Source organism: Sorex fumeus, unplaced genomic scaffold, assembly GCF_029834395.1.
Source record: "Sorex fumeus unplaced genomic scaffold, SorFum_2.1 ptg000041l, whole genome shotgun sequence".
In the NCBI taxonomy this organism is placed as follows: Eukaryota; Metazoa; Chordata; class Mammalia; order Eulipotyphla; family Soricidae; genus Sorex; species Sorex fumeus.
The window spans coordinates 5,989,597-6,015,264 of NW_026606098.1; the positions used below are offsets into that span (position 1 = coordinate 5,989,597).

Genomic DNA, 25,668 nt, shown 5'->3' on the forward strand with positions numbered 1-25,668 from the left:
GATGGGTGGTGAATGGATGATGGGTGGGTGGATATATAGTGGGTGACGGTGGGTGCATGGTTATTGGATGGGTGAATGGCGAATGGATAGCTGGATAGATGGATGGATGGGTGGGTAGGTGGATGGATGGGTGGTTAGGTGGGTGGATGGATGGATGGATGGGTGGTATAATGGATAGATGATGGGTGAGTGGATGGATGGTGGATGGTGCAGGGATGAATAGATAAGTGGGTGGGTGGGTGGATGGATGGGTGGATGAATGGATGGATGGATGGATGAATAAATGGTGTGGGTCAGTGGATGGATGGTAGATGGATGGTGTATGTATACATGGGTGGGTGGGTGAATGGTAGTTGGATGGTGGATGGATGGGTGGGCGGATGGATGGTTGGTGGATGGATGGGTGGATGGGTGGTGAATGTTGGGTGGGTGGGTGGATGGATGGTGAGTGGGTGGATGAATAGATGGTGGATGGATGGTGGATGGGTGGGTGGATGAGTGGGTACATGCATGGTGAATGGATGGGTGGATGAAGGACCCCCCAAGGCCCTGTGTGCCACTCCTTGTTCTCTGTGGGCATGTTCATTGGGTCACGTTGGTTCAGGACCTCTGGGCTGGAGCTCTGGTGTGTCTGGGAATGGTGGGGGTAGAGGGTTCTGCTGTCTGGGTACCTCCAGGGCTCTGTTCTCCCTATGCATTTGGAGTTGTTGGAGGTTGTACTGAGGGGGTGTTTCAGGGCTGGACTTGGGTATTGACTCTGCCTGCCATGAGACAGGGGTTCACTGCAATTTGTGCTAGGGTGGGACTGAGGCTTTGGAATTTCTACCCTGAGTTTTCCCAGAGACTCTGGCATAAAATCACATTAGTAAAGGGAATTTTCCAGCAAAGGGGCTCTTCTCCGGGTATTTCTAAGAATTCTGAGCTGCTTCCTGGGGATTAGTTCTGGGAATGTGGACTCACGGAGGCACAGATGTTTGGGTGTGGAGCATCCCGCCTTCCAAGAGGGCCTCAGATTCTACATCTGAGCCTGGCTCCTGGTCGGAACTGTCCCCAGTCCACAACCTGAAGAAGGGGTGCTGAGGGGACATGGAATGGCTGGGGCTCAGCCTGTAGGACCTAGTGCAGAATGTGTGGTTGAAAGTGTGCCAACCTGTGAGTGTGTGTGGTTGTGTGTGAACATGTGAGCACTGTGAGTGGTGCAAAAGCATGTGACTGAACTTGCATGTGAAGGAGACTATGTACATGCACATGTGATTGTGTGTGGTAGACTGAACCTGTGTGTTTGTGTGACCAAGCATGCGACTCCATGTCACAGCGTGAACATATTTAGGAGTGTATGCATTATGTGACTGGGCATGCATGTGTACCTACATAAATAACATCACAAATAACCAAGCATGTGCACGAGCATGCTTCTCCATGAGCGCATGCATGTGTGGCCATGAACTTGTGTGTATACATGTGACTGCATAAGTATGTGCATGTGCTTGCGCGACTGCACATGTGACTGACTATTGTGTACACATGTGCTGAGGGTGTGTGCACATGTGACTGAGCATGTGTGAATGTGTGTGCGAGTATGAGTATGTGTGGCTAAGTGTGAATGTGTGATTGCATGTGTGAATATGAGCATATGTGCACATGTGACTAGGTGTGTGAGCGTGTGACTGAGTGCGTGTGTGAGCATGAGCATGCATGTGCATGTTTGAGCATGTCTGCATGAGCATTCACTTAGAACCTGCTTGGATCCATGTGGCTCCCCCTCTCCTGGGCTCATGTATACAGCCATGTCCTTTGGTCTTTTCCTCAGCATCAGCCCTGTGGGTGGGTCCTGTGCAGGGGTAAAGACAGTCTCAGTGTAGGGGTGAGGACAGGCACTGCAGGTGTGGGTGGATGGTGTCTGCATGGGTGAGGACAGGCTCGGCAGGGGTGAGGATGGGCCCTGTGCAGGGGTGAGGAATAAGCACAGGCCCTGGGCAGGGGTGAGATGAGAGATGAGGACGGACCTTGGGCAGGGGTGAGTGAGGATGGCTCCTATGCAGGGGTGAGGGGTGAGGATGGGCACAGTGCTAGGGCATGGAAGCCCTTCTGTGAAATTTGACCTCACACAGCGGGGTCACACGGCCCCTCCCCCATCTCTGCACTTGCTGCCTCCAGGTCTGGGAGGAGAGCTGAGCCCCTGGGAGGATAGCTGGGCCTGGCCCCATTGCCTGGCCTTGCGGAGGGGTCTGTTTGCCCCTGCCGAGGCCCCAGCCCTGTGCAGCTGAGTTCAGCCAGCCTGGCGGGGGCCCTCTGTCCTGCAGGGGCTTGCTCCCTCACCCCCCACCCCCCACCCACGCGCTGGCCAGCAGCCGCCACCCCCACGGGTCTGCAGTGTCTGGCGGGGGGCCCAGGCCCCCCAGCGCAGGGAGGGGGCGGGAATTCCAGACTGTTCCTTAAAGGGGCCCCAGCCTCCTGCTCTGGGGCCCATGGGCAGGTGGGGGCGGGGCGGGGCGGGGCGGGGAGGGGAGGGCGGCCTGGCCACTCCCCCGCAGGATGGGGACTCCTGGCCGGCCAAGCCAGCCTGCACAGAGCCGGGATGGCCGCTGACCCCCGCGGCCTTGGCCGCTTGCTCCTGTTCCTGGGCTGCCTGGCGGCTGCCCAGCCCCAAATGCTGGACTGGTTGAGGATTCCGGCCGCTGGCCCACCCCTTGAGGCCCACACGGGCCCCCCACCCCTGGAGGTGCAGGAGGGGGCCCAGACAGTGGGTTCGGGCAGGAAGGACGACAACCTCGCCCTGGTGGGGGACAAGATTCTGCATGTGGCTGAGGGCATCCGGAGCTTCGTCCAGCTGTGGAGCGACATCCTGCCCACCCTGAGCCCCACCATGGAGGAAACGCCAGGCCCAGTGACCCCCGCAGGCACCCTCGCCCCCCTTGGGCCTGCTGGAAGCCCCCAGATGGGGCCGGATCTGCAGCCGAGCCCTAGAGAGACGAGTTCCCGGGACTCCCCCAGCGTCCTGCCTAGGCCCACCGGGCCGCCCCCCTCCTGGTTCAGGGAGCCCTTGGGGCCGTCCATGTGGTCTCCAGGTAGCCGTTCCCTCCTTGGGGCTGGGCGGGTCCCTCCCTGGGGTAGCCGAGCGTCCCCCCGGTGTATGCAGGATCTGGACGGCGGGGGACCCTTGCCTGTGGCAGCCCGGCCCGGCCAGCAACTCCAGCAACCTGATGTCCGCCAGCACCCAGCATCCCTGCGGACCCTGGTGGCGGGTCCCCCAGCCACACTCTTGGACCCCCAGACCCTGGGCCCTCCTGCCTCGCTGCCTCCCAGGGCACTGGCTGCTGTGCCCCAGGACCCCGCAGCTTGGGCGCCCCCTAGGGACCCTGCTTCGCCTCCACTTGTCTCTGGGCTCGTGACTGGCCCGCTGACCCCCGCTGGGCTGCTGGTGCCCCCCACCCCTGGCCGCTGCCTGCCGGGACCGCCCTCCCTGCCCGCCTGCAGCCGCCTGGGCCTCCGGCGCTCCTGGCTGCCCAACCACTGTGGCCACACCAGTCACCAGGAGGTGCGGGCGGCGGCGCGGGCCTGGGATGGTCTCCTGCATGCCCGCTGCCACCGCTTTCTCACCTGGTTCGTCTGCCTGCTGCTGGCCCCGCCGTGTGGCCCCCGGGAGCCTGGGCCCCCGCCCTGTCGCCAGTTCTGTGAGGCCGTGCGGGACTCGTGCTGGGGCCACCTGGACCTCACCGGGCTGCCAGTCCCCTGCACCTCACTGCCTGCACAGGAGGATGGGGCCTGTGTGTTCCTCGGTCCAGTCACAGGTAATGGGAAGGAGGGCCTCCCCTCGGTTCTGCACCCCGGCATGGTGGAGAAACCGAGGCATGGGATAGCTGTCTGATTTGCTCAGGGGAGCCGGATCGCCCATGAGCCCCAGTGGCTCGGCCTGACTATGACCTACCCATGCGGGTCAGTGTCAGCACATGTGGGGGTTCCCCACTCCAGGGTCCCAGGGCCTGTTTCCTGTCTGTGCTTACCCGGCCCCCTCCCTCATGGACTGTGGGTGTCCTTCACCTTTGCCCCAGTGACCTGGGGCAGCCTTGACCTCCCCTGCTCATTGGCCTTGAGGTTGCTGACACTGGAGCTGGGCCCGCCTGGGGGAGTTTGCAGGGTTTCAGGAACCAGCGTCCACGTGTGCCCCAGGAGGGGTGCTGGGCCCCTGAGCCACATAGATGACCCAGCCTGGAGCTGGGAGTGACCAGCAGAGGGTGGCCTGCAGGGACCCCACTGTGAGGGACTTGCTCTAAGGGACCCTCCTCCGAGGAACTTGCTCAGAGGGATCCGCAGGGCCCTGGTGCCCTTTCTGGATGCATCCTGATAGCCAGTGAGCTGCCCTGTAGGCCCACAGTTCTGTTCTTGGAGCAGCACCAGTTCCCATGTCCCCACAGTCTCCATCTGTGTTTCTCTGGCTGCCACTGGATGGCCTTGAAATGTGACTGTCATTGTGTGAAAGTGGGAGTTTGGCCCTCTGGTGTGATTGTCATCATGTGAGAGAAAGTGGGTTCAGCCCTCAGGTGTGAGTCCTATTGTATGAGAGAAAGTGGAGGGTACAGGCTCTCACTCAGGTGTGACTGTCACCGTGTGAGAGAGTTGGGGTACAGGTCCTCAGTGGGTGTGGCTGTCACCATGTGAGAGAGTCAGGGTACAGGCCCTCAGGTGTGACTGTCACCGGGTGAGAGAGTGGGGGTACAGGCCTTCACTGGGTGTGATTGTCACCATGTGAGAGAGTGGGGTACAGTCCCTCACTCACGTGTGACTATCACTGTGTGAGAGAGTGGGGGTACAGGCCCTCACTGAGTGTGACTGTCACCATGAGAGTGGGGTACAGGTCCTCACTGGTTGTGACTGTCACTGTGAGAGTGGGGGTAGAGGCCCTCACTGGGCGTGACTGTCACTGTGTGAGAGAGTCGGGTACAGGCCCTCACTGGGTGTGACTTGTCACCCTGTGAGAGAGTGGGGGTACAGGCCCTCACTGGGCGTGACTTTAACCATGTGAGAGAGTGGGGGTACAGGCCCTCACTGGGCGTGATTTTAACCATGTGAGAGAGTGGGGTTGCAGGCCCTCGCTGGGTGTGACTGTTACCATGTAAGAGAGTGGGGCTACAGGCTCTGACTGGGTGTGACTGTCACCATGTGAGAATGGGGGTACAGAGCCTCACTGGGCGTGACTGTCACCATGTGAGAGAGTGGGGTACAGGTCCTCACTGGGTGTGACTGTCACCATGTGAGAGTGGGGTACAGGTCCTCACTGGGTGTAAACTGTCACTGTGTGACAGAGTGGGGTACAGGCCCTCACTGGGTGTGATTGTCACCATGTGAGAGAGTGGGGTACAGTCCCTCACTCAGGTGTGACTGTTGCCTTGAGAGTGAGGGTATAAGCCCTCACTCAGGTGTGACTGTCACTATGAGAGTTGGGTGCAGGCCCTTACTGGGTGTGACTGTCACCGTGTGAGAGAGTGGGGTACAGGCCCTCACTGGGTATGACTGTCACCATGTGAGAGAGTGGGGGTACAGGCCCTCAATGGATGTGACAGTCACCATGTGAGAGAGTGGGGTACAGTCCCTCACTCAGGTGTGACTGTTGCCATGAGAGTGAGGGTATAAGCCCTCACTCAGGTGTGACTGTCACTATGAGAGTTGGGTGCAGGCCCTCACTGGGTGTGACTGTCACCGTGTGAGAGAGTGGGGTACAGGCCCTCACTGGGTATGACTGTCACCATGTGAGAGAGTGGGGGTACAGGCCCTCAATGGATGTGACTGTCACCATGTGAGAGAGTGAAGATACAGGCTTCACTAGTGTGACTGTCACCGTGAGAGTGGGGATACAGACCCTCACTGGGCGTGACTGTCACCGTGTGAGAGAGTGGGGTACAGGTCCTCACTGGGTGTGACTGTCACCATGTGAGAGAGATGGGTTTGCTCTCACTGCAGCAGCGGTCCATTGCCCTTGTGTTGCTTTTTTGATGCGTGAGCTGAGAATGTTCTGCCCACACTTTGGACATGTCCTTGGCCCAGGCCTGTAGCTCCCCAACTGCCGTGTCCCCCCTTGTTCCACTTCATGGAGTCTACTCAGATCTGTTTGTCTGACCCGAGTGTCGCAACGTTTGCTGTTTCCTAACATCAACGGGTTCTTCAAAGGCTTATTTTCAGCCCCAGGTGAGGGTCACTGTGGAGCTGAGAGGAAGGTACAGAGAGTCCCACCCACACCCACAGCCAGCACTCTAGGATGTGGCCTTGCTGGGTCGATGGTGCATTGACACGGCCACCCTGAGCCCAGGGCCTGCCTCTGCCCCTCACCGGGCCCCTACGGCCTGTTCTCACTCTGGGCAGGGCCGCGTTCATACCCTCATCCTTTCCCAGGATGCGGAGGGGCCTGGCGTCTGTCCTTGCATTCCATCTGTGTGGCTTGGTACAGGGCGCCTTGTCCCCCTCACTGTCCCCTGCATCTCGGGGCTGGTGGACTCAGCTCAGCCCTGGACCAGTGAACCTGTTTCTGTGCAGGCAAGGCTTGGCCTGTGGTATTGGGGTGACTCTTTTTTACGGGGTGGTGTTCACAGGCCCTTTGACTCACACCTCGAGGTGTCTCACTGGTGTCCTGGGCCTGGCTCCTTGGTGTCTCTGGTGGGCTGCCATGTCTGCTCCTGCATCTGAAGCTCCTGTTGGGTTCCTGTGAGTGGCACTGCCTTTAGCCTCGGGCTGTGGCTGGGAAGGTGAGAGTCTGGGCGCCATGTGGCACTGGCTCTATGACGACCTGAGCTGACTGCCTGGATGGGATCTCCCACCCTGGTGCCCAACGCAAAGGGTGATCTCAACATTGGAGGTTGGGGTTCAGCTTTATCCCTCAGCCTCTGGAGGTCTGGGGGTGCAGGTGTTGGTGCGTGGCCCACGTGACTGGCTTTCACTCTGCTCATTGGCTTCCTTCTCATAGACCCGATTCTCCTCGCGGTGTTGCCACCATCCTTTGTTGGGGGTACTTGTGTGAATGGGGGCTCCTCTTCACTGCTGGGATGCAGGAGACTGAACCTCGGCCTCTGGGCTTCCCCTGATGGTCCAGGTGTCTGGGGTGTGGCTCTGTTCTGGCACCCTCATCCTCATCTGGCTGCACTGATGCCGTGGGGGCAGGTGTGTGCTCACCTGGTCTCCACGGGCAGCGTCCAGGCTGGGGCTGTAGGTCCAGGCCTGGCCTTCCTTTCCGCGTGGGTGCCAGTCTAGGTGGGCGATGGCCAGGCTGGGGCTGTAGGTGTTCAGGCACCTGGCCTTCCCCTCTGCGTGGGTGCCAGTCTCTGCAGGTAATGTCCAAGCTGGGGCTGCAGGTGCTGACCTGGCCTTTCCCTCTGTGTGGGTGCCAGTCTCCACAGGGAGGGCCAGACTGCGGCTGCAGGTGCTGGGTGCCTGGCCCAGCTTCTCTTCCTGTAGCGGGCCGATAACCTTACTGGCCCAGATGTGTCAGGCACTGTGACTTGGCTGGTGTGGCCCTGGTCAGTGCTGTCCCCTGTTAGGAGGACAGGGTACTTCTTGAGAGCTTGCCCAGGGGCCCTCCACACCCTGTGGCCAGTGAAGCGTCCCTCTAGTTCTGGAGCCAGCCACTGCATCCACTTCCATGGGGATGTTGGCTCCGCCTGGCAGCTGCTTGGGGGTACAGTGGGGGTGGGCTGTGGGAAGTGAGGGGATTGGCACCTGTCACAGGAGGATTCCTGGACAGTTAGTGCTGTGGCTGGGGAGGCAGCACCCCGAGAGGAAACGTGGACGTGGATTTTCTGCCCAGCCTGCTGTCCTTGTGCCCACACGTCTCTGCTGTGTCTGCCTGCCCTGCTGTCCGTGAGGGCCAGGAACCTGACCCTATGGCCACACCACAAAGGGGTTGTCACTGGAGACAGGGTGGTTGCGGGCACTGCCAAGCTGACAGGGCTGCCCACAGAGGCAGACTGACCGGCCTGCATATGCAACAGCTCCTCGGCCTTTTACTGCACAGGCTCTGAGTGTCTGCCTGGGGGCAGCTGCTTCTCCCCACTCCAGTGGGACCCCTGGTGTCACCACATGCAAGCACTCATGTCACCTGCAAACACAGCCACACTTACTATGACACTGTCATATGTCCCCATATACGCAACAACGCCCACACTCACGGTCACACCATCACATACCTGCACACTCACATTTACTGCTGCACCATTGCAATATGGTCACACACTCACTAGCACACACCACACACCACCATACACAGCCACACAGCCATACCCACTCCATCACTCAGTCTTACACACCATCACACTTAGCCACACAGCCACACTGCCACACCCACTCCATCACTCAGTCTTATACACCAACAGACACAGGCTCTCACACAGTCACACAGCCACAGTCACACTTTTGTGCCCACAATCATGCGCATCCACTCGTGGTCACTCCCACTCTTGCGCCCGCTGTGCTCCCAGATGCTTCCCACACCTGCCAGCTAGCACACCTCCCCGGAGCAGACCACACCAGGCCCAGGGCAGCTGTGTCTCATTCCCCAGGGCCAGGTGGACCCAGGCCTTCCCAGAGGAGCCTGGGAGGCTGTGGCTAAGAGGTGCTGCTGGAGCCCAGCATTTGGGGTTCCCACATCCGTCCCCTGGGTGGCGGCCTCCACCTCCCCATCCAGGCACTCCTGGCGGTGCATGGTTCCCACGGCCTCACATGGGGGCACGATCAGGATGGGGAGGCGGATGTGAGGGTTGGTGCGCAAGCATGGGCAGGTGGGGTCCAGACTGGGGGATCTGAGTGTGCCTGGAAGTGGGTATGGGGGGGGTCTGAGTCTGGGGCCCCAAGTGGGGTGCTGGGCTCTGCCCCCACTGCCCTGCAGACTGGTGGGTGGTCGGGCAGCACCAGGTCCTTCTCCTGGCTGACAGCATTTTTCTGCCCGCAGACACGGTGGGAGCCGAGGTAGGGCTGCTGCAGCTTCTCGGGGAGCCCCCGCCACCGCAGGTGACCGCCGTGGAGGACCCCGACGTGGGCCCTGCCTTCCTCTTCGGGCCTGACTCCAACAGCGGGCAGACGGCGCGCACGCACTTCTCCAGCCGCTTCTTCCCCGACTTCGCGCTGTTGCTGCGGGTGCGGCCTGACTCAGAGCGGGCAGGCGTGCTGTTCGCCATCACCGACGCGGCGCAGGCCGTGGTGGCTGTGGGTGTCAAGCTGGGTGCCGTCACCGAGGGCCACCAGGAAGTGCAGCTGCTCTACACGGAGCCTGGCGCCTTGGCCACCCGCGTGGCGGCCGCCTTCCACCTGCCCGCCTTCCCTGGCCACTGGGTGCGCCTGGCGCTAAGCGTGCGTGGGCAGTCGGCCACGCTCTTTGTGGACTGCAAGGAGGTGCAGTGGCTGCCGCTGGCACGCGAACCCCATGGCTTGCAGCTGGAGCCTGGCGCTGGCCTCTTCGTGGCTCAGGCGGGAGCGGCTGACCCCGACAAGTTCCAGGTACCTGGGGCGGGGGCGGGGTCCTGGGCACAGGAGTGGTGGTAGCACCCGAGCAGAGGAGCCTGGCGTGCCCCCTTTCCATGCCCCACATGAGGGACACACCTCCCAGCCCAGTTTCACCACTGCTTGGGAGACCCTCAGGGCTGTGAGGGTGGGTGTGTACCATTAGCTGAGGGTGGCCGCAGAGCAGAGGCGTCCCCAGGTCTGTGGGGACAGGGACCCCCACCCGGACCTTCTTGTGAGGTCAGCGGGGAGTCTGTGTCTTGGCCTTGAGCCCATCCATGGCCCCATTGTGGTTCCCCCCCCCCCAGCAGGCCGTCAGAGCCCTGCGCCGGGGGCGGGAGGGGGGGCAGACACAGAGTTAATTATTGCCCAGACAAAGGCAGCTTTGCCTTCACCCTCTGCATCTCTGAACGCTGACCTTTCCCCTGGCCAGGAGCTTGAACCCTTGGGGTTTGGAGTCAGCTGGCCAGAGGGTTATTTCCGTTTGTGCCCCAGCGGCTGGGTGGAGGCGCAAGTCGGGGGGGACCCCTGGGGCTTCCCTGCCCCTGTTGGCGGCACTGCCCCCCAGTTGGAATTGAATAGATGTGGCTGTGTGTGTCCAGGGGGTGGTTCCCAGGGTCTGGTGACGGTGCTGTCTATCCCAAGAGCTCGCCTGCTGCTCGCTCAGCAAAGCCCAAGGCCACTAACTGCAGTGTATGGGGGACAGAGGGACAAGGCTGTGACCCCCATGCATGGGACAAGGACAGGTAGCAGGACAATGACAGTAGGGACGGCTTGGACTGGGCGCCAGCAGCTGACCTGGGGATTGTCACTGGCAGAGTGGCACCATGAGGGGCCCTGGGCTGTCCCGGAGAACCTTGGGCCCCTGGGTGACAGCACAGCCCCAGATCAGGGCATGGGGCTCAGTGTGCATTTTAAGGGGGCTTGGACCTGGCAGGCACAGGGTCCCTTGACCTTTCATCCCTAACCTCTCCACAAGCCTACATGGTGGATGTCCCAGAGACTGGTAGGAAGGGACCTGGGGGATGCCCCTCTCCCCCTCCGTCCTAGAACGTGGTCACCGACCCTGCCACCCTGGGTCCCCCTTGTGGCTGTCCCATCCCCTGAGGAACAGTCTTGCCCTCCTTCAGTGTGGTGGGCGGCCAGGAGCTGGGCAGGCATCTCAGAGGCACAGCTCACACCTCACACAGTTGTTGGTACACGTGTGCTCAGTCATGCACTTACACATGCACATACCTGTTTGCACTTGCAAAAACACCTGATCCCATATGTGTGTTCATACATGTGCACATGGAGGTGAGGATACACACTTGCTGCTGACGGCATAACTACATAACACACACACACCATGGGCCTCACTGTCCCTGGGCGTGGAGGGGTTGGACTTGGGCAGGCCCCTGGGGGATACTCGTGTGCCTCCTGAAGTCGGTGGTGTCCCTGGGTAGAGAGAGCAGCTGCTCAGGCTGGACTTGGCCGGGCACCGGGGCAGGAGTGAGAAGGCCAGCTGGGGAGGGTCGGAGACCTTTCAGAACACAGGCCCACCGCAGCCCAGCAGTATTGTGCCTGGCTTGGGGGTAGTCGTGCTTTCAGGTGGCCGTGGCTGAAGAGCACAAAGGCCTATTGGAGAAGCTGGGCTGGATGCGAGGGCCTGTCCCAGGACTGGCTTCCGCTGGATCATAACCTCGGCAGTCAGTGACCTCTCTCCTGCCTAGGGGGCAATTGCAGAGCTGAGGATACGCAGGGACCCCCACGTGACCCCACAGCTTTGCCTGGAGGATGAAGAAGATGACAGAGATGATGACGATGGGGTGAGTGCTGCCCAGGCCTGGACCCATGCAATGGGACCACGAGTTCCTTTGGAAGATGGCACTTGGGTCCTGGGAACCTGGGCACCAGAAGGGGCCCTAGCCCGGAACATTCTACAGAAAAACACAAAAAGCAGACAGGTGGGGTCCTGCCAGTGAGGCGCTGTGAGCAGAGGACATGGGGCTGAGCAGGTGTGAGTGGGTGGGTGTGAGCAGGTGCAGGTGAGGTGTGAACAGGCGTGGGTGTGAACAGGTTGTGTGAGTGTGAGCAGGTGTGAGTGGATGAGTGAGCAGGCATGGGTGTGAACAGTGGGGGTGAGTGTGAGCATGTGTGGGTGTGAGTGGTGTGTGAGTGAGCAAGGTGTGGTTGTATAAGAAGGTGTGAGTGATGGTATAAACAGGCATGGATGTGTGAGTGGGTGTGAGCAGATATGAGTGTGAGTAGGTGAGTGTGAGCGGGAGTGAGTAGGTGTGCATGAGTGGGTATGTGGATGTGTGAGCAGGTGTGTGAAAGCAGGTGTGAGTGTGAGTGCAAGTGTGCATGAAGTGTGTGGGCATTAGCATGAGAATATGGATATGTATGTGTGTTGCGTGTACTGTATTGGGCACATGTATGTGGTGTGTGCGGGCAGGTGGAATGTCCTGGACATATGTGCTGTGTGCACATGAATATAAGCACAAACAGCTGTGTGGTGTGTGTACTGCAAGTGTTTGAGTACAAGTGTGTGAACACATGCATGTGTGATGTGAGCACATGTGTGCACATGAGGGGGTATGCATACTTGTGGGTGTGCATATGTGTGGGAGCATGCACATGTGTGTCATATGCATTGTATAAGTACACATGCATGTAGAAACATGCCCTTGTATGCATGAGGCATGTGGTACCATATGTGTGGGATATCACGCGTATGGTGTATGCACTTATGTGTGGGAGCGTGTGTGCTGTGCATGTGAGAGCACATGTTTTGTACGGAGTATGCGTGATGCACATGAGAGCATGGGAAGGCCTGTTGGGGGCTGGGAAGGAAGGAAGAGGCGAGACTGCCAGGGACTTGGGTCTCTGGCCGCGCCTGGGTGGGGCTGCTGTGAGATTTGTTTGGGACAGGCAGGGCCCCCTGCCCATTGCTGGCTGGTCTCTGTGGGTGGTTCCGGGCTGGCGAGTCACTGCTTCCCCGGGGGAACCTACTCACGTGTCTTCCTGTGGCCTGTCCCAAGGCGTCGGGGGATGTGGGCAGCGGCACGGAGGAGCAGATGGCACCTGGCAGTGAAGACAGGGTGAGTGTTGCCTGGTGGCAAAGCCCCAGGGCTGGGGGTCCATGATGGGCAGGACTGTGCCTCACTCTGCGGGCTCCCAGCCCTGCTCTGGTGGACACACCCTGGGCACTGGCCATGTAGTCCAGGGGATTCCCTGTCTGGGGTGGCTGTGGGCTTCCTGTGCACGCTGAGCTCCTGGCTGTCTTGGTCACAGCAGGAACCTGCAGCTTTGTGACCGGTGGGGCTCCTGCCACCCGAATCCTTGCCCAGAGCCACCGTGCCAGGGCATAGGTCCTGGCTGTGGAGCAAGGCCTGGTATCCCAGCTGTTTGTCCTGAGGGTGGAAGGCTCAGGCGCCCTCGTACCCACCCAGTCCTGGGTCCCACACCTCAGTGCCCTCTGGGCCTCATGCTGCTGGGACCTGTGGGGTGGGTTCCGGGAGGGATGCATGGCTCCTGCATCCCACCGTGGCTGCTCTCTGCTGGGTCTCCCATATGGGCCAGCCTGACCACAGACTGTGAGGCCATGGACGTGCTGGGTGGGGTTCCAAACCCTTCCCTCTCTCGCCAGGGCTCATCCCCAGAAAGCAGCCTCCCTGAGACCCCCCCAGTCACGTCTCCACCCTTGGCCAGAGACAATGACAGGGAAGACTCCAGAATGGAAGAAACGGGAGAGACGGAAGAGACAGCCCTGCCTTCAGTAGAAAGTAAATGCTTTTCTGGGTGCAGTGTGATGAGGTGTGAGCATGCATGTGAGTGCACGTGTGAGTGTGCATATGTGTGTGCATGTGCGTGAGCACGTGAGTGCACATTTTTGTATGAGTACATGTGTATGTGTGCATTATGGGTGCACATGTATGTATGTGTGCCTGGGAGTGTGCACGAGTGTTGCATGTGCAGGTGTGTAAGCACGTGTCCCTGTGTGCATGAGTGTTGTGCATGTGTGAGTGTGCGTGCACGTGTGCTCAGGACTGGGGACACAGGGCAGTTGGGGCTCTCTTCTCTGACTCTGCCTGCAGCTCTGCCCCCAGCTCAGACCTTGCCTGACAGCGCTAAGGCCGCCATGTGGAACAGTAGTATCCCGAACCCAGAGAGCCGCTGGGCAGAGGTGAGGCCACATCCGATCCCCCTGACCCCCAGGCGACACCTGCCCCCACCTGTGTGGGGGCCTGTGGCGCCCCCGTGTGGGCAGAGCCTGGCTGGTCCTGCTGGCCGGTGCCTCCAGGCCTGTGCCCTGTGCTCTGCTGCCCCCAGGCGGCCAGACCCACTCCTGCGGCGCCTCTCTCTGCCCTAGGGAGGTCTGAAGGGGCAGAAGGGGGAGCCAGGCCCTCAGGGCCCCCCAGGCCCAGCTGGCCCAACACTGCGGACCCCCAGCATACAGCCTGTGCCAGGGCCACAGGGCCCCCCTGGACCCCCAGGGCCGCCGGGGGAGAATGGCACCCCTGGAAAGGATGGTGAGCGGGTGAGTACAGTATGGGGGGATGGGGGGATGGGGGGCAGAGACCATGTGGGTGGGGTGAGGGGAGGGAAGGTAGTCAGGGCATTCGTGAGTGGGAGCTGTGGGGTTCCCAGCACACCACCGTGTCCTGGGGCCCAGGGCAGGCATCTCCCTGAGGGCCAGGGCCCAGGGCGGGCATCTCCCTGAAGGGCAGGGGCTGGGGTGGGCATCTCTTGGACGGACAGAGTCAGGGCCTGTTCTGATGTTTCTCCCTCATTCCAGGGAAGCCCTGGTGAAGATGGAAGACCCGTAAGTCATCATTTCCATCGGGGCAGTGTTGGGGGCTGTCCCATGGGATCCAGACCGTTCTGTCCAGTGCCCCCCCAGGTCCCCGTGAAGCCCCTTTAGGAAAGACAGTGGTCTCTGCCAGGAGAACGGGATTCCTGGGGTGGGGGATAGCATGCAGTCTTGGCCGCTCCACACTTTGTGTCTGGAACTCATGAATGCTGTGTCCAGCCATGTGGTAGCACGGGCCAGGAAGTGGCACCAGGCAGTGTGAGGTTCAGATCCCGCAGCCTGGCAGTACTCCTACCTGACAGACTTCCTGTTCTGCTGCTGGTGGGACCTCAACTGTGTCCCAGCAACATGGCACTGAGACACGGGCCACTGGCCGCCACCACATGTAGTCCCACCAGCACACATGTGCACATACCTAGCTGGTGGGTGGATTGGGGCTGCACCCTGACCCTGGAGGGTTCGGCTCTGCTCCTTGCCGCTCAGCAGGGAGAAGTTGGGGTGACCAGCTCCCACCTCTGTCTCCAGGGTGACAAGGGGCTGCAGGGCTTCCCAGGAACTCCAGGCGACGTGGGTCCCAAGGGGGAGAAGGTGAGTCTCTAGTTGGGGAGGGTCCCCCACCCCCAGGGCGCATGATGAGACGGGGTCTCATGTTTCCAGGGGGACCCTGGAATTGGGGCAAGAGGACCCCCAGGACCGCAAGGACCTCCGGGACCCCCAGGACCACCCTTCAGGCCCGACAGGCTGGTGAGCCCCTCAGCCTCCCTCACCCCCACATCGTGCTGCCCCCAGTGCCGCCGTCCCCGGGTTTGCCTTTCCCTGGACGGTGGACTCCTGCTGGGGCATGGGGGCAGGATAAAGTGGGTGACCCGCAGGCTGCCCCTCTGCCCTCTGTTCCCAGACCTTCATCGACATGGAGGGCTCTGGCTTCAGCGGGGACCAGGAGAGCTTCCGGGTGAGTGTCTGGGGGTGGGTGCTCACCAGGGCCTGGTGGTGCTGAGCCCGTGCCATGACCGTGACCACGTCTATCTCTGTTCTGCTATGTCCAGGGCCCCAGAGGCTACCCCGGCCCCCCAGGACCCCCAGGAGTCCCAGGCCTGCCCGGAGAGCCTGGCCGCTTTGGACTGAACAGCTCGGTGGTCCCTGGACCTGCAGGCCTGCCTGGGGTGCCTGGGAGGAAAGGACTCCCTGGCCCCCCTGGCCCCCAGGTACAGCTCTATGCCCCATCCCATGCAGAGCCAGCAAGGGGGACCCACCCCCCCGGGCCTGTCAGTCTGTCTCACTCTCTACCAGCCGGCCACACGGGCTCCTGGAAACTGGGCCATCTGTAGGTCCAGGGAACATTCTGGAGCCTGTGGGCCCAGGGCACCATTCCCATGAGTGACCCCCAGCCCCCTTCTCTCCCCAGGGACCCTCAGGTCCTCCAGGAAAAAGCGGGCGTCCAGGCCCAATGGGTGCGAAGGGCAGCCCGGTGAGTGTCCATTGTGGCTTGGGAGACATGACCACATGCCCTCTGGGTGGCTCCCCCTCACGTCTATTTTGGGTACTTCCTGGCATGGGATGGGGAGCCCAGCCCGTTCCCAAGGAAGGAGCTAGGGCAGGTGGGCACCCCACCCCCACTGGTGCAGGGGAGAGGTGGGGGACCCACCCCCGCTGCAGGGCAGGAAGATCCCTGATCAGGAGAATGTAGACCCCTGGGTGGGGTGGGGTGCGAAGACCCATGTGCCAAGCCAAGGGGACACGGGGCCTAGGTCAGTCTGCGAGAGGATGAAACCAGCACAAAAGGCATGGCGGCTAGAGGAAGGAACAGCGAGAGGCAGGGGTGCTGGATGGGAGAAGGGGGCTTGGTCGTAGGTAGAAGGGGTGTGACCATAAACTGGAGGGGCCTGGCCACATATTAGTGGGCGTGCCCATTGATGGGGCGTGGTACTTGGTGAAGGGACGTGGTGGTGGGAGGAGGGCGTGGCTTCAGGGGCCTGGTGGTGACAGGGCCTCCTATGAGTCCCATTTCAGCCCATTTCTCTCCACAGGGTGAGGCAGGCACCCCAGGACCCAAGGTAAGACCAGTCCCCTGTTCTCCCAGAAGGTACCCCCAGGGAGCGTCCAGTCCAGGGCCCTGTTGGGACCTGTCTATCCTGAGCAGGTCTCTGGGCAGGTCTAAAAGTGGGAACTCCTCTGCCCCTTGGAGACATGTGGGGACCAGGTGGGTGACTGCAAGTGAGGGAGGTGCAGCCGGGCCTGGTGCACTCCCCGGAGGCATCCTGCACCCTCCTTAGGCTGACCAGAAACTCCTCAGGCATGTTGGCTGAGGGGGCAGCTTAGGCCCTGGGTCTGTGGAGAAAGTAGGCAGACGGTGAGGATGGGGACCATGGGCCAGAGGTCAGGAGGTGCCCTGGGAGGCATTGGGGTTTAGGAGATGTGTGTGGGTGTCCACACACGTGGGCATCTTCATGTGTGTTATTCGTGTGTGTGGCTGAAGGTTTGGACAACTCTGTATATATCTGGGCACATGTGTGCATCACCAGAATGTTTTTTTTTGTGTGTGTGTGTGTATCTGCACATGCATGCATCAAGTGGATGTGTGTATCTGCAGTGTCTGCATATGTACCTCCCTGTTTAGGCACTTGCATGTGTATGTGTATCCATATTTTGGCATGTATGGACACATGTGCACATAGCAGGTTGTATGACATGTTTACATGTATCAGCATATGTGTGTGTGAAGCAGCAGGGTGTGTGCATGTAATTGGCATGTGTGTTCATGTCTCAGCATTTGCGTGAATGTATTGAATGTATGTATTGGCACATATGTGCATGAAGCAATAGGATTTGTGTATGTACTGGCACATGTATGCGTGTACTGGCATGTGTGTACTAGCACATGCATGTGTGCATGTCCTGACCCTATTTCTGTCAGCATCAGGATGTTTGCTCACTCTTGTCTCCTCGGGAGTCTGCTCTGCAGGTGCTTGTGAGAAGTGTGTTGGGCTCTGGGGATGATTTGGGGTTTAAGAAATGGTCTCCTCACCTCTGTAGGGAAGCAAGGGGGATTCTGGCCCCATGGGAGCTCCCGGGAGAAATGGCTTGGCAGGAGCCCCAGGACCAGCTGGACCACCAGGGCCCCCAGGCCCCCCTGGCCCTCCAGGCCCAGCACTGGCTGCAGGTTTTGTAAGTACCTTCTGCTCCCTCACGGAGGGCTCTGGTGGTCATATGGACATTTTGTGTGTTGGGCGTTTCTGAGCACAGCTGACGGTCCCTGATTGCCCCCCGGGTGGGGGGCCCTACTTTTGCAACATGCCACTGCTGGGTGTCCACTTGTGTTCTCAGCTGGGTCCCACCCCTCCCCAAGGCTGACCTGGAGGGGAGCTCCTCTGTAACAGAGTGCCTTCCATGTACCCCTCAGGATGACATGGAAGGTTCCGGAGTGCCCTTCTGGGTACCATCACAAGGTGCAGGCAATCGGCAGGTAGGGATGCTCGGGGAGCCTGGAGCTGCAGGGAGGCTGCAGGGGAACGATGGGTGAGTGGAGCAGCAAAGACGCCTCTCCTGGAGCCACGCTACCAGATGGTCCAGGGCCTCTCGAGCCTCAGGGACTCCCAGAAGTGACAGCTTGGGGGTCCCTGTGGCCACAGCCCAAGAGCCACTCTGTGCCCCTGGGCCGGGCAACACACAAAGGATTCTGGAAACCCTTGTCCAGTGACCAGGCTGATAGGGTCTTGGCAGGGGAAGGGGCCAGTGTCCCTTCACTTTGGGCCTTCCTGTTGAAACCCCTTGTCTGTGTTGCCAGTGGCCTGGACCCAGGAGTACTGGGGCTGAGTCATATGACCAGCCCTGGTGCCCCTGACCTCTGTGGGGTCTGAGTGCTGGTCTCATGTCCTTCTGGGGACCATACTGGGGGGGGCAGTCTCTGCTGTTTCCCTGGGGGGGCATCTTACGGGCTGGCCTTGTGCTCCGTCCTTCTGGGGGTGGCTTCCCTGTAGGTTGAAGGTGCTGACCTTGGTGAGGAAGCGTCCTCTGTTTTGCAGTTCTCAGAGGTGTCTGGGATGTGGGGGAGCCCTGCTGATGGGCATTGGGTTGGCCACAGCACTGACTCTCTCTCTGCCCACAGGGAGTGGCTGGTCCGCCTGGAGCCAAGGTCAGTGAGGGAGCCTACCTTGGGAGTAGGGGTGCTCCCTGGCTGGGCCCCTGGTGGGATGCTGGAGCTTCCCAGAACCTCCAGCCAAGTTCTGTCCCCTCCTGGCCGTGGGGTGCGGGAAGGGCAAGCCCAGCCCTGGCTGAAGACCCCATATGTCTGGGGCCCTGTGCGTGGGACCCCACCTGGGACCTCCAGCACTCACTGAGCCCCTTGTCTATTCTAGGGGGACCCTGGCCCAGTGGGGCCCCCCGGATCCAAGGTAAGCAATTTCACTGGGTGCAGGGGGGTGGAGGGTCCTGATGAGTGATGGGACCAAGGCCAGAGCTCAGCTACGTCCCTGCTCCCTCAAGCCTGAGGAAGGTGGCTGGGATGGGGATACCCTGGACGTCCATCCCCTCCGTTTCTGCTTGCAATGGCTTAGAATTCCAGCCAGGTCGCTCCAGAGGACCCCGACCACTCCCCTTCCTCCCTGTGCAGCTCAGCCCCAGCTGCACAGATGAGACCCTGCCCACACAACCCAGGCCCCGCCCACACGTGCAGGCCCCACCCCACGGCTCAGGCCCTGCCCACACAACTCAGTCCCCACCCCACAGATGAGCCCCGCCCACACCCCAGGCCACACCCCCGCAACTCAGGGTCAGCCCACACAGGTCCAGCCTCCCTGCCCCACCCCGCCCCGCCCCGGACCCTCTGTGCAGAATGTGAGCCATTGGCTGGGCCCTGTTGGCTCTCGAATTCCCTGTGTTCCTTGTCCACTTACAGGGAGAGGTGGGCGCTGAGGGCGTCCGCGGGTTCCCAGGCCTTCCGGGCAGAGAGGGCGCTGCTGGCGCGCGGGTGAGTGGGGGCCCCAGTGGGCACCATGAGGGGGTGTTCAGCCCGGAGGCCAAGAAGGAAGACTGGCCACTGCCCTCGGGCTCAGCCATCCGCGTCAGGGTTGTGGGAGGAGGGTGCATGTGGGGTTCTCCCGAATTGAGCCTCCTCCTTCTGAAATGGCAGGGTCTGAAAGGAGACAAAGGCAGCAGAGGAGAGAAGGTGAGAGGCGCCGGGAGAGTGGGGTGGGGGGCGGTGCAGGGGGCACGCAGGTCCCTACCCCAGCAGGGCAGGAGTAAGCGGGCGCTGACACCTGCTCCAACCTTCTCTTCCAGGGCGACCCGGGCAGAGATGGAGTGGGGCAACCTGGCCTCCCTGGACCCCCAGGACCCCCAGGGCAGGTCGTCTATGTCTCGGAACAGGACGTAAGGACCCTGCAAGACTGGGCCCTTCCTCCATTGGGGCCTCCTGGGGCACCCCAGTTTCCAGTGGTTCTGCTCAGAGCCAGCGACTCCCCCTGAGGCTGGGCCTGGAGTAAAAGGGAGTCTGGGAACCCTGTGGACAGGGTGCTGTCCCTCTTGTCCACTCTCCCGCCCTGTAAGGGAGGGAGGCCAAGCTGCGGCCCCTAGAACAAAACCCGCAGGGAGTGGAGCAGAGTGGGCGGCCTGGCCTGAGGACGGGAGTTAACCTTTTCCTCTCCCTTTCCTGATTCCCTGTGGGCGCACTATAGAGAGCGGTGGCCTCAGTTCCGGGACCTGAGGTACTTGCTGCACTGGGGATGGGGTCTGGGCACCCTGAGGTGGGGTCTGGGCATCCAAGGGGTGGGGTCTGGGCACCCAGGGTTTGGAGTCTGGGACCCTGAGTATGGTGGGGCCTGGACACCCTGGGGTGGGGTCAGGGCCAGGGTGTGGCCTTGGGTGGTCTGACCCTTTCTCATCCTCAGGGCAGGCCTGGCTTTGCTGGCTTCCCGGTAAGTAGACTCACACTGTGTCCTGGTGGGGGAAGTGGGTCTCGCTGTTCTGGGTGTGGGTGGGAGCTGAGGTCACTCACCTCACTGCTATTTTTCCCTACAGGGCCCAGCGGGACCAAAGGGTGACCTCGGCTCCAAAGGCCAGCAGGGCCCCCCAGGGCCCAAGGTGAGCATAGCACCTTAAAGACCTGTGGGTGCACCGGGTGGGGCCTGGTTGCCCCCCTGACCGGCAGCTGCTGCTTCTAGGGTGAGAAGGGGGAGCCGGGTGCAGTCTTCGGCCCTGATGGCAGAACAGTGGCCCCCGCCCAAAAAGGCGCCAAGGTGAGTGTCCCGTTGCCCCGCCTCTGAGGCCAAACTGGGGTTCTTAGGCAGGAGGGGTGTGCAGAAGGCAGGTGAGCCCAGAATCTCTCCACCGTGGGTGACCCCGATTGGCCTGGGGTGTTTGGGGTGAGGACAGAGCAGACCCCAGGCCCAGGGAGGGCTGACATGTGCTTCTCTGTTTAGGGAGAGCCCGGCTTCCGTGGACCCCCGGTGAGTGACCCTCCCGAAAAGCGAGATCACAGATCTTGGTGACAGACATGCCCGATTTGGGGGGGGGGTGGCTGTGACCCAGCAGGGGGGCTCTGCCCAGGGGACACAGCAGGGGCTGCTCTTACCCAGAGTTCCCCACAGGGTCCCTATGGACGACCAGGGTACAAGGGGGACATTGGCTTTCCAGGACGGCCGGTAAGGAAGGGACCTCGGGCTGGTGTCTTGGGCTTGGGTGCAGGGGTGAGGAGCTGGGAAGAGCGAGGAGAACCCCATGTCCTCATGGGGTGTCTCCGAGGCCTGGGTGGGCAGGAGTGCGGCTGTACCCCTCCTACTATGCTCTGCGCAGGGACGCCCAGGGGTTAACGGACTGAAGGGCGAGAAAGGGGAGCCTGGAGATGCCAGCATCGGCTTCGGTGTGCAGGTGAGCATCCCCCAGGCTGCCACGCGGTGACACCTGGTGGGGAGCTGCATGGCCACAGCCAGAGCCTGTGTGCAAGGCAGCATCTCAGCAAAGCAGCGCTCACACATGTGACAGTACGCATGCATATGCACACAGTGTGCGCATGCAATCCTATGTGCCTCCACAACAAATAAATGTGTGCACACCCATGCACAGCACGCATGAGGACACATGTGCTAACACACCCACATGTGTTCATACTCTCACATATACCCCACACCGCATACACATGCATGACCACACACATGTCCCCTCACATACACGTAAACCGCACACATACACCCACATGTGTACTCACACCCACACATCACATACACCTCAAACACACATTCATACAACCACACACATATTCACACCCACACATGCTCTTATACATCCACACACACCCACACATACACCCAGACCTGCACCCTTGTACATCTCATAACACATATATACTCCTACACCACACGCACTCACATAAACTGTACATGCACAGACATCCACATGCACTCAGATTCACACCAACCGTGCAATACTGACACATATACACACATGTATACTCATTTACATGCACTCACATATTCATACCCCACCCACACATATACGCACCCTCACATATACGCACCCTCACACACCTCTGTGTGCACCTCGAGTTTGGGTCTCCTGCATGGGTCCTGACTGGGAATGCAGGTGCGAGACCATGTGTGTGGTGCCAGTCTGGCTGAGCAGACTCCCCGGGACTCTTCCCCCACAGGGCCCCCCTGGCCCCCCAGGACCTCCAGGGCCCCCAGGACTCCCTGGGAAGCCTGTGTACGACAGTAACGTGAGTGTCCCTGCTCTGCCTCCCCCAACCCGCCGGTCGGGGTGCCCTGGGGAGACTGAGGTGGGCTGCAGACCCCCAGGCGTGGTTAGGAGAGGCCTGGGTGGGAAGGGGAGTATGTCCTTATAAGGTGCTCTTATCCGGACCCTCTCTCTGTCACCCTCTACCTGGGTGCTTTGTGGGTCATCACCCTGAAACAGCCCGTGATGGGCAGGTCTCCCCACTGATCTTATCCAGCCCCAAGGGGGACCCTGGGCATTCTCTCACGTCCACCTGTGCCCCATTTGCAGGCATTTGTGGACTCAAGTCGTCCAGGACCTCCAGGATTGCCAGGTGAGGAGTGGGCACAGGCTGTGCCTGAGGGCGGGGGACACTGCCCAGCACATCTGCTGAGGGCTTGGGTTTCCTCCTTGACCTGACCTGTGCCCTGATCCCCTCACGCCTGTGACCACTGAGGTCTCTGTCCTGCAGGTTTCCGGGGCCCTTCAGGACCGAAGGGCGACAAAGGAGAGGTGGGCCCACCTGGAGCCCCAGGTGAGAGCCCAGGTGCGGGGGACCCTGGGTGGGCAGCCCAGCTGCTGGGCAGGACTGAGCTCTGACACCACCCCTGCTGAGCTCAGGCTCTGCTCGGAGAGTTCCAAGAGTGTTGCTGGTAGGGTCTGCGGGGGTTGCCTCAAAGGCCCTTAGAGGCCCTTCGGTCGCACAGGGCCCAGCGTGCTGGGGGCCGGAAACAGAGCTGGTGCCCCCGGCTTGCAGATAGGCTGACTGAGGGGAGGTGAGCGGGGGCCTCGGAGGGACCAGCCCAGCCAGGCGAGCAAGCCCCGGCGAGCAGGAAACGGGGAAGCCAGCGCCTCGAAGCACAGCTTCCCTGGGCACCCGGGGAGGGGCGCATGGCAAAGGCTGCTCAGGGCTGCCTGGAGGATGGCTTGGCGGGCTCAGCCTGCGCCTACTGTACCAGGAGTGGCGGAGCTGCTCACATCAGCACAGGAGAGCAGAGCGCGGGAGGGTGGTGGCGACCAAGGCCCCGCACACACGAATGCGCAAGTGAGTCTGCATGTCTGCATGCATGTGCATGTGTGAGCGCATGTGTGTGCATGTGCGGGAGTGGGTCTGTGTATGTATGAGAGAGTGGGTATGTGTATATGTGCACGTGTACGGGAGTGGAGTCAGTATGTGCACGTGTGGGAGTGGGGTCAGTATGTGCACGTGTGTGAGAGTTCAGTCTGTATGTGCATGCATGTGTGGGAGTGGGTCTATATGTGCATGCATATGTGAAACTGGGGTTGTGCGTGTATACATGTTCAGGACTGGGGTATATGTAGACACGCATGTGGGAGTGGGTCTATATGTGCATGCATATACTAGAGTGGGGGCTGCGTGTGTATATATGTGCAGGATTGGGGTCCCTATGTGCACACGTGTGCGGGAGTAAGGTCTGTGTGTGCATGTATGTGGGAGTGGGGTCTATGTACACACGTGTGCAGGAGTGGGGTCAGCACACTTGTGTGGGAGTGAGGTCTGTATGTGCATGTATACATGGGGTCTGTGTGTGTACATATGTACAGGAGTGGGATCTGTATGTGCACATGTGTGCAGGCGTAGGGTCTATATGTGCATGCATGAGCGGAAGTGGGGTCTCTGTACATGTGTGTGAGCAGGATCTGTATGTGCACACGTGTAGGGGTGGGGTCTGTGTGGCATAAATTCATGTGTACATGCATCTAGGTGTGTGCACATGTGTTCAAGTGTGTGCATGCGTGTTGGTTGGTGCAGAGTAACTGTGTGCCTGCGTGAGTTGGTAGGCTGTGGCAGACATCACTGGAGAGAGTGTTGTCCCAACTTGTAAGGCCCCAGTGCCTGTCACCCAGAGCCCCTAGGTCAGCTCACTCAATGCCATCCACCATGGTGCATCTCATACTCACCCTCCCACCAGGATCCCTGAGACCCGCTGGCATGAGGGAGGCAGATGGAGGGGCTTCTGGCAGCCAGTGTCATTAGAAGGCAGATGGCTGCAGTGTGGCCGAGGGGTCACCCGGTGTTTGCTGCCCTGTGGGGCTCAGGCTGGGCTGGGCTGGGCTGGGCCGGGTGGGCTGGGAGGGGAAGGGCGAGGTGCAGTGTGGGCTGGGAAGCAGTTTCACGGGTTGCCCAGACCCCTGAAGCCCGGAAACGTCCCCGAGAGCCCGACCTGCCCACCCTGGAGACTGTGCAGGGGAAAGGGTAGGAGACCGCTCCTAAGCTGACCCCCGGTTCTCCTCGCAGGCCAGTTCCCGCTCGATTTTTTCCAGCTGGGGGCCGAGATGAAGGTGTGTGGCCCCTGGTCCCAAGTGCCCTCTGCCCCCCACTGGGTTTTGTGGGGGATGGAGACAGGGAGGGTGGGAGCTGAACCCTCTCCTACGGGGCTGTGGACACTCCCAGCACCCTCCCTGCCCGTGACTGCTGCCCCCCATCTCTCTCCACCTACAGGGCGAGAAGGGGGACCGAGGGGACGTGGGGCAGAAGGGGGAGCGAGGCGAGCCCGGCGTGGGTGGCGGATTCTTCGGCTCCAGCGTGCCAGGCCCTCCCGGGCCCCCGGGCTATCCTGGCATCCCGGTGAGTCTGGGCCCAGCCCTGTGTCAGAGCCTGTCATGGGGTCCTGGACCCCACAGGGCCAGGTTGTGCCCTCTGGGGCACACACAGCTCTGGAGGCGCCTGCGTGGCATGCTTTTCTGGCACCTCTGACAGGTGGACGCAGCACCCAGTCCTGCAGTTCAGACCCTGGCCCCTTCCCCAGCCCCCACCTACCCCAGGGCACCAGGGGACAACCTCTGACTTCCTTATTCATCTCTAGGGTCCTAAGGGAGAAAGCATTCGGGGCCAGCCTGGCCCACCTGGACCTCAGGGCCCCCCTGGCATTGGCTATGAGGGACGCCAGGGCCCACCTGGCCCCCCTGGCCCTCCTGGGCCCCCCGGCCCACCATCATTTCCTGGGCCCTACAGACAGAGTAAGTGGGTGCTTGCTGCAGGGGCCTGGGGGCAATCCACAGTAAGTGGGTGCCCGCTGCAGGGGTCTCGAGTGGGGGCAGTTGCCCATCTGCTCCTTCTCTCTCCACAGCCATCAGTGTCCCAGGGCCCCCTGGACCCCCCGGGCCCCCTGGGCCCCCTGGAAACATGGGCACCTCCTCGGGGGTAAGCAAAGATTCATCACTCTGCCCTTTGGGGGCTAGTGGAGGGGCAACTGAACCAGCACCCAAGCCAGCGTTGCTGAGGAGACAGCCAGTGGAGGGCAGCTTCCAAAGTGGGGTGTTGACTGATACACCAGGAGTAGCACTCCACATTGTATGGGATGTAACATAGAAGACAACCAATCTCGATTAAGAAAATATTAACACACAAGGCTTAACCTGTAATAGCAGGTTATTAATCTTTTATGCAAGGGTTTATTGCTACAGGGTGAGATACAGCAATCTTCACATACTTCTAAGGAAATGTTTTTTGATCATTTTTAGCAAATTATTCATAACAAATATATAATAAATTATTTAGGGCCTCCTATTGGGGCAGGCTTGGGTGGGGAAATAGTGGTGGTGGGAAGGCGTGATGATGGGAGAACTGGATGTTAAATGCAATAAATTATCGTGAACAACTTTTAAAACAAGTGGAGTGTTGGGGATCCCAGAGAGAGACGTGGGGGGTCCAGGGGGTGAGCAGG

General features: G+C 60.6%; 1 protein-coding gene across 2 annotated transcripts in view; it reads left to right on the top strand.

The window, feature by feature from the left end:
* The window catches only part of COL18A1 (collagen type XVIII alpha 1 chain), a 41,199-nt gene that overhangs the window by 12,284 nt on the left and 3,247 nt on the right, over positions 1 to 25,668 (top strand). Inside the window, exons 1-35 of one of the 2 annotated variants that reach the window (XM_056119576.1) lie at positions 2,579 to 3,068; positions 8,933 to 9,477; positions 11,193 to 11,288; positions 12,504 to 12,563; positions 13,112 to 13,247; positions 13,560 to 13,648; positions 13,835 to 14,002; positions 14,261 to 14,287; positions 14,801 to 14,863; positions 14,933 to 15,019; positions 15,174 to 15,227; positions 15,322 to 15,480; positions 15,681 to 15,743; positions 16,303 to 16,329; positions 17,309 to 17,440; positions 17,676 to 17,738; positions 18,381 to 18,407; positions 18,631 to 18,666; positions 19,170 to 19,241; positions 19,404 to 19,439; positions 19,553 to 19,642; positions 19,948 to 19,977; positions 20,161 to 20,187; positions 20,291 to 20,353; positions 20,434 to 20,508; positions 20,692 to 20,718; positions 20,860 to 20,913; positions 21,065 to 21,139; positions 21,915 to 21,983; positions 22,271 to 22,313; positions 22,452 to 22,514; positions 24,240 to 24,283; positions 24,444 to 24,569; positions 24,808 to 24,961; positions 25,072 to 25,145. In XM_056119576.1, the coding sequence (XP_055975551.1) occupies positions 2,579 to 3,068; positions 8,933 to 9,477; positions 11,193 to 11,288; positions 12,504 to 12,563; positions 13,112 to 13,247; positions 13,560 to 13,648; positions 13,835 to 14,002; positions 14,261 to 14,287; positions 14,801 to 14,863; positions 14,933 to 15,019; positions 15,174 to 15,227; positions 15,322 to 15,480; positions 15,681 to 15,743; positions 16,303 to 16,329; positions 17,309 to 17,440; positions 17,676 to 17,738; positions 18,381 to 18,407; positions 18,631 to 18,666; positions 19,170 to 19,241; positions 19,404 to 19,439; positions 19,553 to 19,642; positions 19,948 to 19,977; positions 20,161 to 20,187; positions 20,291 to 20,353; positions 20,434 to 20,508; positions 20,692 to 20,718; positions 20,860 to 20,913; positions 21,065 to 21,139; positions 21,915 to 21,983; positions 22,271 to 22,313; positions 22,452 to 22,514; positions 24,240 to 24,283; positions 24,444 to 24,569; positions 24,808 to 24,961; positions 25,072 to 25,145 (3,444 nt within the window). Of the gene's footprint in view, positions 1 to 2,578; positions 3,069 to 8,932; positions 9,478 to 11,192; positions 11,289 to 12,503; positions 12,564 to 13,111; positions 13,248 to 13,559; positions 13,649 to 13,834; positions 14,003 to 14,260; positions 14,288 to 14,800; positions 14,864 to 14,932; positions 15,020 to 15,173; positions 15,228 to 15,321; positions 15,481 to 15,680; positions 15,744 to 16,302; positions 16,330 to 17,308; positions 17,441 to 17,675; positions 17,739 to 18,380; positions 18,408 to 18,630; positions 18,667 to 19,169; positions 19,242 to 19,403; positions 19,440 to 19,552; positions 19,643 to 19,947; positions 19,978 to 20,160; positions 20,188 to 20,290; positions 20,354 to 20,433; positions 20,509 to 20,691; positions 20,719 to 20,859; positions 20,914 to 21,064; positions 21,140 to 21,914; positions 21,984 to 22,270; positions 22,314 to 22,451; positions 22,515 to 24,239; positions 24,284 to 24,443; positions 24,570 to 24,807; positions 24,962 to 25,071; positions 25,146 to 25,668 lie in introns of those variants that run through there. The other variant, XM_056119577.1, reaches the window with a different exon arrangement.